The 20145-nt window shown below is 43.9% G+C and overlaps 1 protein-coding gene across 1 annotated transcript in view; it reads right to left on the bottom strand.

The window, feature by feature from the left end:
- LOC8042294 (transmembrane protein 192) overlaps nt 1–17483 on the bottom strand; it is a 41993-nt gene extending 24510 nt beyond the window's left edge. The window contains exons 1-3 of the mRNA XM_002415384.4: nt 17291–17483; nt 14831–14968; nt 9817–10051 (exon numbers count right to left, since the gene is read on the bottom strand). Coding sequence (XP_002415429.3) covers nt 9817–10051; nt 14831–14968; nt 17291–17323 — 406 coding nt within the window. The 5' untranslated portion in view covers nt 17324–17483. The remainder of the gene's footprint in view (nt 1–9816; nt 10052–14830; nt 14969–17290) is intronic.
- Between the last annotated feature and the right edge of the window lie 2662 nt (nt 17484–20145).

Below are 20145 nucleotides of genomic sequence, written 5' to 3'. Positions count from 1 at the left end.
TTTTGATGCCACATATTTTTGTTTTGTTTGTTTAGATGGTTTCAGTTTTAGTGAGCTCCTTCGTTGTCACAGAATGGAAAATCTATGTCATTCAACCTTGCGCTTTATGGTGAATGCCGAGATCTAGAAATAACTAATGAACTCGATATTTGATGACTGCAAAAGCAAGAGGTTACAGTTCCAAACAAACAAAGGCCAAGTAAGGCCTTTCAGAAGAGTGGCCTTAGGGTCTGAGGTTGAGCTGCCACTACATACAGTAGAACCTTGTTGATACATTCCTGGTTTTGTGAGTTTTCCCGGCTTTTACGTTCAGAAGCGTCGGTCCCGCTGACCTCCCTAAGGAACACATGTATTAATTTCCTGCTTAGTATGTTCACTTTCCATGTTCTTACGTCCAAAAAGCCACTGACACAGCACCAAAGGCACCAGTCAATTCGCACAACTGAGCGATTCGGGGATGGATCGATTACGTGACGACACATCCGCAGATCAACCGCCCCCCAACCGCTTTCACACGGAGGGAGAGACGAGGGACAGCGAGGATCGACCAAACCACTGCACAGTGGCACTGTCGTCCAAGAGCTATGCAACGTTTGTCACTACGGTGAAGGCACCATCGCATTAATAGGAAAAATAATTGTTGCGTGCTGCTGTTGGGTGCTGCGTGAGGCAAAACACCGGAGAGGCTTAGCGTGAAGCGCCACTTCCTTTACTAACCCAAGGAATAACACAAGTGTGGTCCTGTTTGAGGAGGGTCCGAGTAGAAGCAATGGAATCCTCGGCTTGCAAAGGGGCGTTTGCCCATGTTCTCGTCCCGATGTACCCGCGCACTACACTTCCATACACCACAGGTGCAAAAAGGCCTTGCCCAGCCTCGTGGGTCTTGGTCTTGCCGCATGAAAAGCTGAATGGATGCACAGGACAAAGTGCGGCATGCTAGATGAGTCTCGATACGGACGTAAAGGAATACCGGAACCTGCAGTGTGTCACCTGTGAAAGTTTCTGCAGTTTTCTTCATGCGTAGAACTAAAGATCACGTGACAAAACATTCCAGCAAACAGACAAAACAAAACAATGCATTATCTTTGTTTTGCTCGTCAAAAAAAGCATTGTTGCAAGACAAAACACTTTTCAAGTCAACCCCCACTAAAAATATGTAAAAAGCTAAGACCGAAAAAGCCGAGCGCCTTTTCACTTGCGGATTTTTTTATTTCAAACACTATTAATTTGGCAATCAATTTTTTTTTTTTTTTTTAACAAAGCAACATGACGATGGTACATCATTGTTCTTTTTTGTCTATTTGCTGGTCCGTGTTGTTGTGTGGTTTGCAGTACCAGAAGTGAGACAAGCTGCAAGAACTTCGACTGGCCGACGCACTGCAGGTTCTGCTACTCCTCCGGGTCCGTGAAAAGAAGCTTCTGTCAAAACTTGTATAGCACGCTGCGAGCTCTCCTGCACGTGCACTAAAGCTTGTCATTCAGCAAGACCTTTTTGCGGTGGCTTTGGTGCACTGAATAATCCCTAATTGCACGGGACGAACCAACGAGGAAATGGGCAAACGCACTTCCACAAGCCCAGGACTCCGCTGCTTGCCCGCATTTCGTTCGCACGAAGTGCCAGGTGAATATTACTATCTTTTTCTGAACGCATTTGAGTTCACACTGACGTATGTTTACAAACTTTTTCTAAACGTATTTGAGACCACACCTACAAACTTTTTTACAGTTTACAAATTTCAGTTTACACCAACGAATGCTCACTAACTTTTTCTGACCCAAATTGAGTTCACACCTACGAATGTTGCATTAAGTACATTGTTTTGCGACAGTTGCTATCTGTCTCATCTCTAACGCCCCCCAAATAGCACTTTCGTTCCTCACGTTTTCCCGGATTGTATGTTTTATTTCCTTGGTCCCCTGAAAAACGTATCAATGAGGTTCTACTGTAGTACCGTATCTTGAAAAGTACACTTTCGAGAAATATGTCATACGTTGGAGGCATGCAGTCAATTAACTTTTTTCTCATAAAATAGTGTGTCTTTGATGAGTAAGCATTTTTCAAAAAAACATGTCACAAACTGAGACAAATACTTGCATTCAGCATGCTGGAAATAAATTCCGGCACTCAGGATTAATGGCCTAACCCAAGCCGCACTAAAGTGACAGACAATGCTTTTTCTTCAAAACAAGGTCAAAGTTTTCACGACTAAATCAGTCTTTTACAGCATTTCCTGTTCACAAACACATTCCTTTGCAGAGAGTCGGTAATGCTTGAGCATAAAAGAAGCTGCGATTATGGCAATTTTAAGACGTTTGCAAGCGACTTTTGTTCCGTGTTGTTCTACTAAAATAAGGCCCAATGGAATGTGTAAGCCAAATGTGATGAAAACGAAAAAAAAATATCTCTTCAAATACGGTCATTCAGTAATTAGAGAGGCTGCCACGGAAGTTACCCCTAACGATGCATAGCGCTAGTGGAGGTGCTTCAAATCTTTGTTGATTGATTACAGGCTTTATGGCGCAAAGCTACTATGGCCATACTGCGCCAAGCTTGTTTAGTTGGGACATACTCAGGTCTTTTTTATATGAATTATCGAAAAGAGGTTCATATGACAAGGTTAAAATTCATAGAGTTAACATTACAACTCTAGTAGGAAGCCGGTTTTTCTTAAGTAATTTATGATACGATCAAATGGTACTATAGGAGTCTCGCCAATTAGCAGCGCTGGGTGAAAAGGAATCTGGTGGGAAAAAAACTCGGCGAAATGTGTACGTCGTTCTTGCTCAAGCCCTGGGCACAGCCACAAAATGTGTAAAATTGTCAAACGCTCCCCACATTCATCACACAGGGGTGGGGCTTCCCCCCTGAGCAGATGTTTGTGGGTGAGGAAGGAATGTCCAATTCTAAGACGACACAAAAGAACTTCAAGGCGGCGGGTTTTGTGGGATGCACTCTCCCATATACCAAGAGCTGGTTTAATCCTGTGAAGTTTGTTTTCGCATTCCAGACTCCACTCCGATTGCCATAGCCGGAAAACTGATGATTTTACCAAGGGCTTCATGTCTTGAAATGGAATCTGTGAGGTGGTTGGCAGTAGGTGCTTAGAGCTCGTGGCCAATTCGTCTGCTGTTTCATTACCTAGGATCCCCACATGGCTAGGCATTCAGCAGAATTTTATGTCTCGGCCAAGCCGCAGACCACATTGTACCTTAGATCGGACAAGTTGTGCCAGTCTATTTTTACTTCCCTTTATTGAGCAAAGTGTGGTGAGCACACTTTGAGAGTCCACGAATAAAATAGATTTCATTGTCTTGCTGATGAGGATATATTCCAAGGCCATCAACACTGCATAGAGCTCTGCCGTGTAAATACTTGCACATTCCTTGAGACGCTGAACCTTACTGAATCCTTCAGAGTAAACTGCTGATCCTACAAAATGCGATGATTTAGCACCATCGGTATAAAATTGGGAGTATTTATCATACTTCTTCTGCACCTCAAGAAATTCTTGTTGAATCACCACAGGGGGGACGTTATGTTTATTAAATCTAGTAAAATACCAATTACAAAAGACGGGCAACGTACTCCACGGAGCTTCATTTTCACCCTTCTGCAAAAGGTCGGTCTCGTCAAGGGTGAGGTCAAGAGATGTACAAATGCCCTCAAGGCGAAGACTTAAAGGCGGTACAACCCTGGGCTTATGTTCGAAAAGACGAGCAAACCGAGAATGTTGCAAGGCACCATAAGTTGGGTGATTTGGATAGGACAAAATTCTGGAAGCATAAGTCACAGCAAGATAACGTCGTCTGTGCCTAAGTGACATCTGATTAGATTCAGCGTACAAGCTAGGAATGGGCGATGTGCGGAAGGCACCTGTAGCGAGCCTTAAACCGAGATGATGCACAGGATCCAACATTTTAAGTGCAGAAGGCCTCGCTGAGTCGTAAACTATAGCACCATAGTCCAGACGTGACCGGATAAGGGAGTTGTACAGGCGTAGCAGACATATTCTGTCGGATCCCCATGACTTGTGCGCTAAGACTTTAAGAATATTAGTTGATTTAAGGCACTTCTTCTTCAGGTTCTTCAGGTGGGAAACGAAGTTTAACTTTTTATCAAACGTTATGCCCAAAAATGTATGCTCCGTTTTTACACTAATAGGAACCCTGTTTAGTGTCAGTTCTGGATCTAGAAACAGCCCTCGACGCAGAGAAAATGGCACGCAGATAGTCTTCTCAGCTGAAAACTTAAACCCATTTTCGTCAGCCCACTTACTAATTCTGTTGATGGTAAGCTGCAGTTGCCGCTCACAGCTAGACAAATTACAAGAAGAGGCCGAGATGTGAATATCATCCACGTAGAGGAAGTATGAAACGGAAGGTGGAATTACCTTTGACAACGAGTTTATCTTTACGGCAAACAAGGAGACACTCAGTACACCTCCTTGCGGAACACCATTTTCCTGGACATACTGGTCGGATAGTGTGGTGCCGAGTCGAACTTGAAAGGAGCGACCTGTCAGAAAACTGCTTATACACCGCAACATGCGACCACGCACCCCAGAGGCATATAAATCATGAAGGATACCATACCGCCATGTCGTATCATATGCTTTCTCCAGGTCGAAGAAAACAGAGACACAATGTTGCCTATTTATGAAAGCTTCACGTATTGTTGTTTCCAGGCGGACTATGTGGTCCAAAGTAGAGCGCCCTTCTCGAAAACCACATTGGTTATTAGCAAAGAAGTGGTTATGCTCCAAAATATAAATTAACCGCCTATTAATGAGGCGTTCAAAGGTTCTGCCAAGGCAACTCGTTAACGCGATTGGACGATAACTACGGGGGTCCGAAGGGTCCTTCCCAGCTTTCAGCAAAGGAATTACATGCGCCTGTTTCCACATTTGAGGAAAGTAGCCTGCTTCCCACAGATAGTTAAAAAAATCTAGTAGTGTGTTGAGCGATTCTCGAGACAGTTGACGGAGCATTTCATAGTGGATTCCATCAGGGCCCGGAGCCGACCTCTTCTTGGAGCCCAGAGCCACCTCTAGTTCTTGCATTGTAAAAGGAGTGTTGCATGGCTCAGAGCTACAACCGGACATGGGTATACGGTGACATTCTGCATTTGCTTTAAAACGTTTAAATTCCGTCCGATAATTTCGGGAGCTGGAAACATTCTCGAAGTGCTGTCCAAGCACATTAGCAACATCTTTCAGCGAGTTAGCAGAAGAGCTAAATAGAGGAACAACAAAGCAACGGTAATCCCCTTTGATTTTTTTGTACCTATCCCAAACTTCCTTCTCTGAGACAAAACTATTTAGGGAGGAAATATACCTGGTCCAGGACTTCCACTTAGCTTTTCTCATAGTCCATCGGGCCTTTGCTTTTAGTCTTTTAAATTCTATCTTATTTGAAGGAGTAGGGTACCTCCGAAAGGTGTCCCATGCCCTATGCTGCTTTTTCCTTGCGGTGGCACAGTCTTCATTCCACCAAGGCCTACACCTCTTGGGTAAATTTTCGGAGGTGCGAGGAATGGCGTCTTGGGCGGCACTTATGATTTGCTCCGTAACATACACTGTCGCTTCTTCAGGTGACAAATTTGCTAGAACTGATGGGTCAAGCACTGCATCAAGTTTAAAGAGTGCCCAGTCGGCTTTGTCCAGTTTCCACCTAGGGGTTCGTTTTAAAATAGACGGCAGAGGAACGAGGCTTTCAATTACAACCGGGAAATGATCACTCCCAAAAGGGTTCTTTAAAACCTTCCAAGAAAAGCAGGGAAGTAATGAAGGTGATGAAATGGAGAGGTCGATGGATGTGAAGCAATTATGAGTGGAACTATAAAACGTTGGTTCTTTCTTATTTAAAAGACATACGTCTGAGGACAATAAAAATCTTTCCACAACAGCGCCACGAGAGTCAAGGCGCTTACTGCCCCACATGGGACTGTGAGCATTAAAATCACCACAAATTAAAAAAGGCGTTGGGAGTTGCTGAACCAATCCTTGAAGTTCATGAAGATGCAGTTGACGATGAGGTGGCAAATACAAGGACACAACCGTAATGAGACGATCAGCAAGAACACGTACCGCAACAGCTTCTAGTGATGTACGCAAAGGAACTTCCACACATGCTATGCCACTCCGTACAACAATGGCAACACCACCTGAAGAGTGGTCTGAATCCCGATCCTTTCTAAAAACGCGGTGACGATTAAAAACATTTGTATGGGTGTTGTTAAGATATGTCTCCTGCAAGCACACAGCAATGGGCTGTAGCTCATCCAGAAAGAAATGAATGTCATCAATATTTTGCAGAAAACTTCTACAGTTCCACTGTATAAAACTATATGAGTTCATGTCAAAAACGGTTTAAAGTAACAACACAAGAAAAAAGGAAACCTGCCCTAAGTGCCCTGGGGCAGTTTGGGTGGGGTTACTCGCGGATTGAGCTTTTTCTGGGATGACTTTTTAATAAGCCTTGCGTCATCAGGTGGGACCGAACAAGGGGGAGGAGGTTCACCAAGTTCCATCCGCTCCTCCTCAGGCGGAACGGCTGAGGGAGCAGCTGGTACGGGCACCTCCTTACGTGTCGAGGCCTCTCCTAAAGCCTTAAAGCGAAAACTACCCTCCTTCTTCTTGGGAGGGGTCCGAGTGACCAAGGCAGGCACATCGTTCGATGGCCCGTCCTTTAGAATGGAAGAGGCACTAGTGCCTTCTCCCTGAGGCTGGTGTTGCCGCCTCTCCTCTTGTCTCCCATCCATTGGCACAGAGGCATCTCTTGCCTCTGCACCATCTGGAGGCCCCTGTGGTTTCTTCGGTTCCAACGACAAACGGAGTCGTGGAGCGAATCTTTGTGAGGCAGGGGGAGGTGGTGGAATCACCAGGTCCTTAGGACAGACCTGGATGCCTACCGAAGACTTTGATGGCACACCCCCTGCACGTGCCACCAAAGAGTAAGAACCCTTCTGCAGGAAGGAGAATCGCTTCCTGGCTTCGGGGAATGAGATGCTCTCTTTTACTTTGAGTGTTATAATTTCTTTTTCTTGTTTCCATTTTTTGCACGATCGGGAATAAGCAGGGTGAGGTTCACCACAGTTGATACAGCAAGGTGCATTAGAGCAATTCTCTGCAGGGTGATCATTTTTGCCACACTTGGCACATGTTGTCTTCCCACGGCAGCTCTGGGCGCTATGGCCATATCTCTGGCAATGAAAGCAACGCTGAGGGTTTGGCACATATGGCCGTACTCTACAGTTCAGATATCCGACTTTCACTGATTCCGGAAGCGCCCTCAGCTCAAAAGTCAGAATGACATGCTTTGTCTTCACCTCTTGGCCGTCCCGTCGAAAAGAAATTCGTTTGGCAGCAATGACTCCTTGGTCACGAAGGCCATCGACAATTTCATCTTCGGGGGATTCTAGCAGGTCATCTTCTGATATTACGCCTTTTATAGTGTTCAAAGTGCGGTGGGGTGATACAGTAACCCTGTAGTCAGACACCACGTTGAGTGCCAGCAGGTCTAAGCTTTGTTGAGCGGTTACAACTTCAACGAGGAGATCTCCAGATGGCATTTTTTTTGCTTTAAAATTTTTTCCGATTACAGATTCAAGAGTCTTAGAGACCAGGAACGGGGATAACTTGGATAAAGGTTTTTCCGTTTCGGAATGCATGACGAGAAATCGGGGAAACTTCTCCACGGGTGCAAATGCTTCTCTGACGTGTACTTCGGTCCGGACCCTTTCCAGGGCCTGATCAGGTTTTTGGTTTAGTTTAGAACCCATAAGAAATGGGAAGGCGTTCGGCATCTGTAGCGCACCACCCACCACGGAGCCCAACATGGGGATAGGTAATGCGCCATAGCAATAAGGGTTTTGCTGACGACATTACGCTATCAGTGCTACCAAGACACTATAACCTAGTGTGGGTCCAGACAAGAGGTCTATTGCCACCCAAGGTTAACCCTTGCCGCCAAAGAGGGAAGAAAAAGGAGCAAGAGAAATGAGAAGGAAAAGAAGGAAACAGGACAGGTAAAAGTGAAAGATCGGAGGGGATAGTAGAAGAAAAGGCGACTAGACTGAATCATCCTGGCCGGGCCTTACCAGGACTCCCGTCTACGAGAAGCAGGGGCCGAAGTGGTGTATTGCCTCACCCGGGGGGCCCCGAAGGGTCCAAACCTACCCCGGGCTCGGCTCAACCACCAGGATGCCCTTTTCCTCGGACAGGGGAAAGCCACGCACAGCCAGACGTGGGCGGGCGAACCCGCATGGCTCGGGGTCCGTGGAGACGCCACTCTCCAAACACCTGCTTTCACAGGTGCCCCCTGCGGGGTCAAATCTTTGTAATAGTTCAGTAGTCATTGAGTTCTGCGATGGCAGAGAATTCAGCTGTTTATCACCAGTGTGAAGCCACCTAGGCTTGCTTCGGCAATCCTCATTTTTCTGAGAGCGTGCTCTTATTCGATTTATATCCCCAAAATAAAGATTATTATTATTATTATTATTATATGTGCAGTAAGAAAAAAATAAAACATTTAAATCTCAGAACACACTATCATGAAATATGTGCGGCAGATATTTGTATTGTTGTTGAGCATGGAACCAATGCATGCCCGACGGCAACTGACCAAACACGATGGCCTCTCTCATTTTGCAGGGCGTCCACAAAAACGTTGCTGAGCAGTCAACTGAGCAACACCGTGACATCTTCGCCTTGGGTGGGCGCACAGAATGCAACAAAAGATGAAGAGAATAATGGAATGGACTAAACTTTGCACAGGGTTACTTCTTAAAGGCATGCAAACAAAACCCAAGTCGCAAGTTACTTTCAGCCCCTGTCATAGCGACTGGATGTCACCAGAATACCGTTTACAGGGTGGTTCACAACATGGGTCAAATTATTCCTTCGAAAAGTATCTATCGCACACAAAAAAGTTCATGTCACACTGACCCCTGCCAAAGGGCCCATTTAAGAAAATGAATAGCATTGGGTATAATTAGGTTATAAATTACTTTTTGGTAACTAAATTTGTAATTACCAAATTTAAATGAATGGTTTTAATTGGACAATTTTTGAGCATCATAGAAAAACTCAGAATCAGTGCACTTTAAAAAAAAAAAAGGGCTCACACATTTTACGCCATTCCTACACACTCAATTTGGACGCATTTCCAGGTTTCGGCTTCTATTCGGAATACACCTCTTTGCCAGTGATTTCGCCCCCCTTGGACAAAGTGCTGAACCACAGCATCACCCGTCTCGTACTACGAGAAAAGAAAGGGTGCAACAAACCGGCGAAATGAAACAATGTGCTCTTCGAATGACATTGCAAGAATAAGCTTTGATTCTAGGGTTCATTTCTGTTGTGTGAACAATCCGTGGCAGAGCACATTAGATGCATACCTTGACCACGGGGCAGCACGACTGCTGGGGCGGAGATGCATTTTGATGGGAAACCTAATCTTCGAAACACATCCAAATTAAGCCATCTTTAGGAGCACTGTAAAACGCTGCGCATGTCTTAGATCTTTACAATGTGGGTGAATTTATTAGCTTTCTATGATGATGTATAGCAAATTTCTAATTAACACTATTAACACTATATCTTTCAATTTAGTAATTAACTTTTGAATACTGAAAAGTAATTAATAACCCAATTATGCCAAATGCTATAACCTTTTTCTAATTGGCCCTCTTGCCCATCTAAAAAAGATTTTGTTTTTCCCCTTTTTTTTTTTTCAATGTTCGATGCGTACTTCTTGCAGGAATGATCTGGCCCGCATTTCGCAAAACCCCCGTAATCTCGCCAGCACTGAACTTACCAGCAGAAAAGACGTAGACGTTGACTCTCCTCAGCCTCTTGGTGACTTGGTAGAAGTGGATGTAACCATTGCAGGTCAAGATGTTGTGCTGCTTTCTCAGGTAGCAGTCGACTAGAAGCATGATGGCCCAGAGGCAGGCATGAAGGTATTGCAAGATGGTGTAGGCGTCGTGCGGACTGCGGCCATCATCCCCAAGTATGGCAGGCAAAATGAAGGACAGTGCAACGATGGACAGCTGAAATAACAAATGAGGATAGCACTTTTAAACTGGGACCTTTGCTGCTACAGCTGACCTGCGACAAAGGCTACTGTTTAAACTATCAAAGTTGAAAACGCTAGGAATAAAGATACAATTGAGGCGAAGACTGAAAAATGAAGTGCCTCAGTCTGCTCCTGTGTTAGCGTCCAAAACTTAATCTGACTGTAAAGAAAAAAAAAAGGAAGTTCTGGTAAAACTTATCCCAGGGGGAGCCCAAAAATCAATGGTTTCTTGTATAAATCATAGAATTTAAGAATTTAGTAATGCAATGATAGGTAGTCTGCCATATAGATTTCTTTCAATCTTGTAAGTTGAGAAGCGAGGCATGTTAATTCAAAACCTCCCTTGGCAAAAAGTTAAAAAAAGAGCAGGCAACCGAGATGTACACATTTTTGTGCCAGATGTCCACAGCACTTTATTTGCAGTTCGAGATGCTCATCTGTCCCAATCCAAGCCCCTACCGATTTTTATTCTAGTTTAGTCAGTCACCAATTATCTGTGTGCAGCAAAGGCAGAAAACCTAGCAAATATACCGTAAAATACCGTGCGAGCGCCTACTCAAGCTTTGGAGATAATCACAAAAAAATAAGGGATGCGCACTTGTCCGGTCATCAATTTTACATATAAATGTACTGTGCATATTTTCTCAGATCTTACAAATTTGGTAATGGGCACTTAATGTGGAATAAACGGATGCGTGGTATTCTACGGTATGTTGTAGAAGTTCTTCCAAGGTAGCATATGCTGTGAGCAAGGTCGAATGTGTGAACACACCGATCTGTCGGATCTAAGCCACTTTTATACGAAAAATCTGTTGTCAAGAGTTAGCTCATGAGTATCTTCAGCTTTTGTTACACCAGGAATTATGAATGACAAATAAACGTGACAGTATAACACCTGTAGAGCTCTCTAACAATGTGCTGTTTGATTACCGCTTGAGTGACGTTAGACTTAGAAATAGTATCTACCATTAAAAAATTTAATGCCACTACCATTAGCTTAGGGTGAACAGATTTTATTCGAGGCAACAATGTCAAGGCAGTTCCACAAATAGGATATACCAGGTGTGCCGAGGGCTCACATCTATAGAGATTTCGACAGACACTTGTTTAAAAATTATTTTGAATATAGAAAGAGGACTTGCTGTTAAGTTTTCTGACAAGCTTTTCGAGGCATCAAACAAAAATGGTATTCATTAAAGGATGAAAATAGGTGGAGGGACAGCCTTGTTTTCTCTGGTATTATGTGCAGAGTCATGAATGTGAATGCGATCAGCGAAGTCACATTAAGGTGGCAGCCACTCAAGCAAACATTACCTTTGACTTCATAATGTTAATCAAGGAGAACAACATTCAAGAGCTGACAAGAGCAAGTAAGAACTTGCAATTGAAAGGGAGTTATACGGCTCACACATTAAATTTGAGTATTAGGTCATGGATGACTGAGAATTCGCAAAGTAGTGATTAACAATATAGGGCCTTGCCACTAAAGCAAAATGATTTCTTCCTTTCATAAGAAAAAATGCCTCATTTTCTATCTTGATTTAGTATTAAGACAATGCGTATTTGCCATTTATACTGCTCTTTAACCTGATAGAACACACAAGCCAACTAAAACATCTATCTTTGAGCGCGAGAGGTGAAAAAAGGCGGGAGTAACCACCTACGCCTCTGCAGACGGTATTCTCCGAGGTGGGTAGAAAACAACATCTTGGCCACGAGCTCACTGTAGTGTGTCTGGTTCTTGTACTTGACAAGACAACATACTCCACCAACTATCCAGCCCTCATTCGTAAAGAACCAAGGAATTTTCGTTCATCGCAGAAAAGGCCATTGCTATGACTAGCACAATGTCGTGTTTCAATACCTTCTATATCCTCCACTCAGAGCTCAGCACCCTGACGTCACTGCACCCACTGCGAGACAAACTTGTTTGCCGTATAGGATATTTAAGTAAAGCCAATGAGGCATGTATGAAACAATGTCCCATATGGACTGAAACGACAGAACCGGTGGAATGCTGGATGCAGATTGCCTGCAGTGGAAAGTGATTCTATTGCAGTTTTTAAGATAAACATAAAGTCTGAGCAAAATGAATGTCATTTCAAAACGGTCTTTCTCTGTCACAACTAGGGATGCCGCGAACTTTTTTCGAATCGAAGTTTCGATGATCGAATCAAGCGGTTCGAAAGGTTCGAAAGATTTCGATTTTTCGAATTGTCTATATCGTAAAATTCGACGGAGGTCGAATTTCCGAACTTGTTAAGCTAAGAAGTTCGACGCTTTTCGAACCGTCGAACTTATTACGCTAACAAATTCGATCTTTTTCGAACTTTCGAATTTATTGCGCTGCAAGGTTCGATGCTTGTCGAACTTTCGAACTTGACTGACCAAAAAATTCGATGAATTTCGAACTTTCGAACTTATTTATCAAGAGAATTCGAAAAGTTTCGAACTTTCGAATTCTGAAAAGTCAAAATTTCGACGAACTTCGAACTTCTAGGGTAAAAGTTCGACGTCCGTCGAATTTCGAAAGACCGGTGGACTTTTTCATTTGATTTCAAGTAGTGGGGTACATTCGTAATTTTTTTTTTCTCGATCTTTTACACGCGGTGCTGCGTTCCTTACGAAAGACAATGTCGTTTATTTCAATGTTCTGGCATGCTTAGGTTTAAAGAAATAAATCCCCAAAGGGGCGAGGAAGGACGACGGGTTTTTGACGATTATCGTTCGTGCCAGATTTGAAGCACGCTGCAGCCGGAGCTATTCATGGTAGATAAGTTATACTTTTTTTAAGAATGATCTATGTATAGCCTAGGTAAGTGCCGTCTTAAGATGTGATTATTGTTATTCAACGTGAGTTTCGAAGAGATGTCCAAACATGTATCTGCATGCAATTATGACCTAAACTTGATATTTATTTTCGTCTAAGTTGTTTGAGGTATCGCATTTAAATTAACACCACAGACAGTACATATCATTGCCATCTGCAGAATACAAAATAATATATTTATTGTTTTTTCACGTTAAGGAATAAATTAACTCATGGGAGAAGATTTCTAGTAGTGTTCAAGTTCAGCACGTCATTAAAAGAAAACTTCTTTTTTTTTCGCTTCACGTTCCTGGGACGTGTTTCTTTTAGCCTGTACACATTTTGGTAAAAGAAACTTGTTTCGAAGTTCTGAACCTCTGAATATGCAAGAATAGAACACTTCCGACGAATTCTTTATAGTTTTTTTTTTCTCCTGCTTTTTATTCCCGCATTTATTCTTTTTTTTTTTTTTTTCTTTTGTTACTATCGGCACAGGTGTTTAGGTCGAAAAGACAGCTTTGAACTTCCGAACCACTAAGCATGTGACGAGCAGTGCCTTCTGACAACGAGTTTCTAACAATGACCATCTACGCAACCTTTTATGCAGTGAAGAGCGACATTAGCTATACATATGCATAAATAATTTCAGATTAAAATAAGCTCGACCACGCCCTCTTTCCCCGTATTGTTTTCTTTAACAGTCCGAAATACCTGCAAGGGAAAGAAAAAGGCTGAACCCCCCCCCCCCCCCCCCCCCCCCCCCCCGCTGCCCTCTTTCCCCCCGTTTTTCCTGTTCCGACGCCACTTGTATGGTAGAACGCTCCTCGACCTCGAGTTGTGTCGGCTTTTGCGCTTTTTGCGAGGCGATTCCTCCGTCCCAGAAAATAAACCTCCAGGACAATTATAAACTTCACCGGCTCGGATTACTACCAGCGTGCAAGGGGTGGCGAGCTAGTTTGCCAGGTCGCTTCACGGTTTTTCTGAGCCTCAACCTCCTGCTCGCCCCTGGCCGTTTCGAACTGGAAGAGTCTCGTAAAACAGTGTGTTCGTGCAATCACTACTGCGTGATTCAGGTTAAAGGCCCCCCCCCCCGGGGGCTGGCGGTCACAATTCTGCACTGGCAAATATTCTAGCACGTCCGGGACATTCGTCGTCTCATTTAATTGCCTGACCAACTTCGCAGAATCTAGATATCACACCCTAACTTTTCTAAACTTGATTTTGTGAAAACCAGTGAGTCGTGAAAACGTTATTTGAAACTGAAACTGTGGCGGAAAAACTTGAAAATCGGATTTCGAACTTTGAAAACTTCGATTAAAAAGAAATTCAAAATCTTCGAAGTTTTTTTTTTTTTTTTTTTTGAATTTAGCGTTAAAAGAAAATCGAAACCTTCGAACTTTTCGAACTTTATGCAAAAAGAAATTCGAAATCTTCGAATTGTTCGAACTTCATGTCTATAAAAATTCGAAGCGTTCGAAGTTTTCGAATTTTTTTTACAAAGAATTTCGAAATCTTCGAATTTATCGAACCTGAAGTAAAAAAATATTCGAAATATTCGAATTCGAAATTTTAGAAACCGTGAAAGCTTCGAACTTTTCGAATTCGAAACTCCGCTGTGGACAAAAGTTGCGAATTTTTCGAAATCGAACCTCGGTCGGTACGAAAATATCGAAATTTTTCGAAATCGAACCTCAGTTCGCTTCGCAAATATCGAAACCTTTCGAAATCGAACCTAGGGTGGTTCGCGACATCCCTAGTCACAACGGGGAAGTGCCGCTGGCAGTGCTGGAACGCTATCCGGCTGTACCTGCTGGCATGCGGGCAACAGGGAATTTTTTTTTTTTTTTGGAACAACACTTTTCTGGAGCTTGTCAATTGATATACCTAAGAATGCTGCTACAAAAGAAACCTAGGAACATAAAGAATGAGAAACAAGCAACTTACGAGGCTTAAGATCTGGAAAATAATAACCCCCGCTGTTGCAACACTTTTAAAGGGCGGCTCTAGGTCTGGTGAGCCTAAGGGGTTAATCAACGGTGTGGCATCTCGTATAAGGAAGTTCACACTGTCAGCTGTGGATGCCTGCAAAAATACAACAAGCAAGTCAGTTCTACAGTCAGTCGCTTGAAAATGTCCACAGGCTTCTGAATTGCTGCATGGGCCAAAAAGAAAGTCTGTACACCATTTCACGCAGGAGACAATGCACGCTAAAAACCACAAGGATGTTCTAGAAAGTAGATGCAATTTCTTTCTAACGCTCCGTGACAGCACAGCCTGCATCATAGCTTCAGGTAACAGGCCTATGCCAAGCACAAGTTTGCCTGCTTCTTGCACAGGGGTTGTGATGATGTCAGAACGCAGAGCTCTTATTGGCTGATTGAAGAAAATTGTGGGTATACCTCACGGCATCTAGCATTGAGATCTACCCACTATCCTTTCAATCAAATCCAATCAGAGCTCGGTGCCTTCCTGGTGTCACCGCACCGCAACTCCAGCAAAAGAAACAGACAACTTTCTCTCCGCATTCTCATAAAATACTCTATCGAGGAATGGACTTCTTCCAAAACCGACGCGCCCCATCGCGGCGAAATACCACGCAGTGCACTCTGGGAACTAGTTGGCCACTCAGTTTCGGTTTCGACTGAGGTGCGCATAGGGGTTCATGCCCCTCTGACGCACTTCCGGCGAACGGTGCGACATTCTTCACACAAGTGCTCGACTTTTGCATTCTTAAAACGGTCTGTATGCGCGAATGTGCCTATATGATTGCAGGATAACTTTATGCGCATACGCGATGTTGAATATTAGTGAAATGCAAGCGGGTGGGGACTTCACTTCGTGCAGTGCTGCGTGTCAGTACAGATAAGAGATAAGAAGTGTGTTAAAATTGAGCTTTTCAATGGCACCTCCGAGTTTTACCTCGCATAATCAGGCACATTAAGAAAAACAGTAATTGCAAAAAGAAATATTTCGTCTATGGACGCACGAAGCAAACAAACTTCCTGATCAACAACACTAATGTAAAGGCGCGAGCTCGATATATGCATACTTATTGTTTGCTACAGCTTGTTGATTCGTACACAAGCAAGATCCCCGAGCACCCGAGCTTCGCAGCGTCGAGACTCCCAGCACTGGCTCGTCCACATACCTCGATTGGAGCGCTAACAGGAAGGCTCAAGTACAAAAATACAACAAGCATGTGTTAAGACAAGCTATACATCTCGAGCTTGTGCTAAAGCTTCGAGGTCTGGCCATTTAGGCTAGTTTAGAGACCACAAATGACGCTCTCGGGACCAGAAAACAATCTCTTGTCGACGTGTCAATCGAAACCGAAACCAAGCCACCCTCCCCCCTGGCCAACTAGTTCCCAGAGTGCAACGCGCGCCGTGTTGCATGCAGGGCTTTATGGAAGTAGTCTATTGCACAACTGTACACAACCAAGACAAGACACAATCTGAAAATCTTGATAACACACGCTGCATGCAACCATAGCCTCTGCGAGGTGCAGTAAGGTGGCAAAGAGTGACGTCCGATGTCTGCAAGTGGTGTCAGCTCCTAAGAGTGACGATGCTGGCCATAATTACTCATTACCTGTCAAGTGCAACAATGTTGATGGCAGCAAGGACACACCAGGCATACTGTTAGAAGAAATTGACACTAATGTACTAGATTTTTACCGGGATTATCCATGACGGGTATCACAGACTGTGATGCGTCGAAGTATATAATTTGTTACGAGGTAAATATATGCCGAAGATAAAGTTTGATAGCTCTCAGAACACTTCCTAGTGGCAGCACACCCAAATGGAAAAGCAATTTTTTGCCAAGTACAGTCAACTTAAATGTGACAACACCTAATAGTACAGTTTAAGTTTCTCATTCTAGCAAGCGTCATGCGAACAAATCTTTATTCGCCTCCAGGCAAGCATTGAACGCAGCGTTCAATGCCTACCTGGAGTCGAAGATGTTTTTTTGTTATGTTTTGGTGGAAGGGAGCGTGTTAGTAAAGTTACGGAGCTAAGAGGAGAATTACATACAGGACGACATACCTTTCGTGTCGTCCTGGTTTTGTCATATATTTAATTCTCCTTTAACACCGCAAGGTTTTTTACATAAACACGAGAAGGGGTGACATCGTGCAGCTCACTCCCACCGCCGAGTAATCACGGGATGTTTATTCGTCGATCAAAAAAGATACACGTTGTCGGCAGAATATAGCTCTTCTAAAACACTGTAATGTTTTTTTTTTTTTTTCTTTTTATTATTATTATTTAGCAGAGCGCCTTTTAGAAAGAGCTTCTCTTGTGGCTGTTATTTTATTCGTGGAAACATAAAGGTTAAGTTTCGGAGTGTCAACATGAAATAAACATCGGTAGCAGCGTCAACTTAAAAGCGTAGACTCACCTCAAACGTCTCATGATCCGCTAAGCTGACCATTCCTTCTTGATAGCGGTTTCATGAACTCCAAGAAACCAGCATTTGAACGGAATTTTGCGCGTCCGAATGTCACTGCGTTTTAATGACAAACATCAGGGAACCGAGAAAGACAACTCACGAAACAGCCAGAGGAAAATACAAATTCGCAATCACGTGATGGTTTCCAGTGTTCGTAACTGGACGCATGACCCGTAGCATAGCTCGCCAAATACGGCCATGTTCGACCTAGTTCTGCTATAAAACTAAGTTTTAATATGAACAACCGTAGGGACATATTGGCATCGTAGCATAAATGTTTAAAGAGGTTTTGCAAAATAAAAGCGATACGAGCGGCGCAGTGCAGGAAAAAGATATTGGAAACGTTGGAAACCCATGTGCAAGAGTTTCGATTGTCCAATCTCACTTGAATGCAGGGTTTACATTTTCGAATACGTGACCTTCCTTAAATTTATTGCACTGTTGTTTTTTTACTACCAATACATATAAAATGTTAAAGGACGTTTTGTTGTTCTTGTTGTAAATGCTGTTTTTGTTTTTGTTTTCTTGTTTTGTTTTGTTTTGTTTTTTTCGGGGGGGGGGGGTTGCGGAAGGCTTTTTGACATGCCAGAGTTTGTGCGCAGACAACGTTACTAAAACCCTCCGTTAGAAAACTCCCCCTTAAAACCTGGGCCGCTGGCAACCCTTTAGCCAAGGAGGTTAGAAGTACTGGGAGGGGGCACGTTGCAATATTGGTGAAGCCTAGTCATAAAAAGTTTAAACGATTTTGTGCCCAGCGTGACCGCAGATCTCTCTGGCGATTGGTGCGTGTGACATGTCACGTGTGAGATGGATGGTTGATTGTAGAAGGACTTGCGCGCGCTCCGTCCGGTAGGTTTTATCAGGTCGAAGTCTAGACTGTGGTGTATTCTAGTACCCCACAGCAAGACGAACCCTAGCTACGGTCACGTGATGTGGTCACGTTGGCATGGTAAGAGAGGAGAGTAAGGAGGAAAATGAGAAAGAGGCGAGGCGTCAAGGGAGCATGGCTTGTGGAGGCTACGCGGCCGACGTCATGCCCTCTCCTACCCTTCTATTCTCCATGCCTTTAGCGACGAGTTGACGCATGAAAGTTGCTTTACATAGCTACTGCGATATTCGCGACTCCAGCGACCTATAGGGGGCGCCACCACCAAACAAACATGGCGGCTGAGTCCAGGTCGCGGCGGCTCGGCCGGGCCGCCTGAATGGGTGGCGCGTTCAATTTAACAGATTTTCTTTTGTTTAATGCCCAATTTTATAGGTATTTGAACTGAGACGGTGAAGTGTAGCCGGTGCAGATAAACTTGCAAAGCATCGTTTTGTTTTGCTGGTGTTTTTTTGTTCTTTTCGTGTCAAACTTTCGTTTCGGAGATTTCGTTCAAAACCGAAACTATGGGCTCCGGAGAGACGGTAATATACTAATCAGTTTTGATCATCTAAGGAAAGCGGCGATGACTATAGAATTGTTCCACAGATAGTAACTTTTCAGCTAACTCGCATGGTCGACCATGCGACTTATCTGTCCGCGGAATCGAGCTTTTGTGCGTATCCACGTTTACGAAACAGCCCCAGTCGTCTGCTCGGCCAGCAACACAGGCTGCAGGAAAATTACGAAAATTAAGCAACCGCTTTTTGAGCCAAGGACCATGTTAACCCGCCGGCGCCCCACTAAGCAGCTGATACTCGTATTTCAATTCAGGTTTTAGTAGCAATCGAGAAGTCATTTTGACGAGCGGGTTATGTATTATATTACGTACTATGGTCCCACTAAAGCGATATTAGTATATCCTTCGGGTTGAAATATGAGCTTAGTTGACTAGCTATTAGGTGAGCTGCTGAATAAAAGTATATTTGACAGACGGAGACATACTACTTAAACTTAGCCAAATGGTTCTATAGCCGGCAGCACGGAGACAAACTGAAGAGAGTCTTCATTGAAGATCCCCGCAGAACCTCTCTGCATTGAACTTTGCTTCGAATCCTGAACGGAGAAAATTAGTATTTTTTGTGGCCGGTCAACCTGATCAATGTAGACGTATATTACTGCTGGCTTCGACGTCCTGGTAATATAAATATTGGAAGCGCGATAGGTCAAAATGCCGTGGCAGCATCTAACGTTGCGAGACTTGTCTCCCACCTTTTGAAAACAGATAATTTCCCTCATTCATCATTTGCAGCGAGCAAGTTTTCCTGAATCAAGTAATTGCGAAATCAGCCCAGCTCCTTCAGTGTGGTCCAGAGGCTTTTTCGGCGAAAAGCAGCCAAGATGAATAGCCAACGCACCGACCGGCGTGGGTGGCTCAAACTTGAAGCTAACCGAACACAACCAAACTCAAGAAAAGCAGCTATCGAACCTTCCCATTCTCTTGACTGCAACATGGATGTTCCCTCCAGTATCAGTTACCAAGCAGTCGTCACTTTGAATGTGATTCGAGACAGACAAGAAATCAAAAAGTTTTTCCGTGATTCCTCCCCATCCAAGAAATCGAAAGCACGCGACCGTGTGCTGTGAAGTAAACGGGCTTTCAAACACGTAATAGAAGAAAACAATTTACTGAGGCTTCACCACACTAATGATCACTCAGGAAAACTTAAGAAATATTCGGACCTTCGTCAAATCACATTGTTCGCCACCGCGCCGACAACACGTCTCCGCGAAAGCCACCAGAGACGCGGAGGGGCGCGGAGCGACCTGGACCGGCTGGTTCCCGGTTTTCCCGCTTGGCGGCGTCCGTTTTGCTGGAGTCGCGAATAGGAACCGTGCGCATCTAATTCGATGGATGGATGGATGGATCTGGCTAAAC

This window comes from Ixodes scapularis, unplaced genomic scaffold (assembly GCF_016920785.2).
Source record: "Ixodes scapularis isolate PalLabHiFi unplaced genomic scaffold, ASM1692078v2 PGA_scaffold0__279_contigs__length_252992795, whole genome shotgun sequence".
Classification (NCBI taxonomy): domain Eukaryota; kingdom Metazoa; phylum Arthropoda; class Arachnida; order Ixodida; family Ixodidae; genus Ixodes; species Ixodes scapularis.
This window is presented reverse-complemented; position numbering and strand designations above follow the sequence as displayed.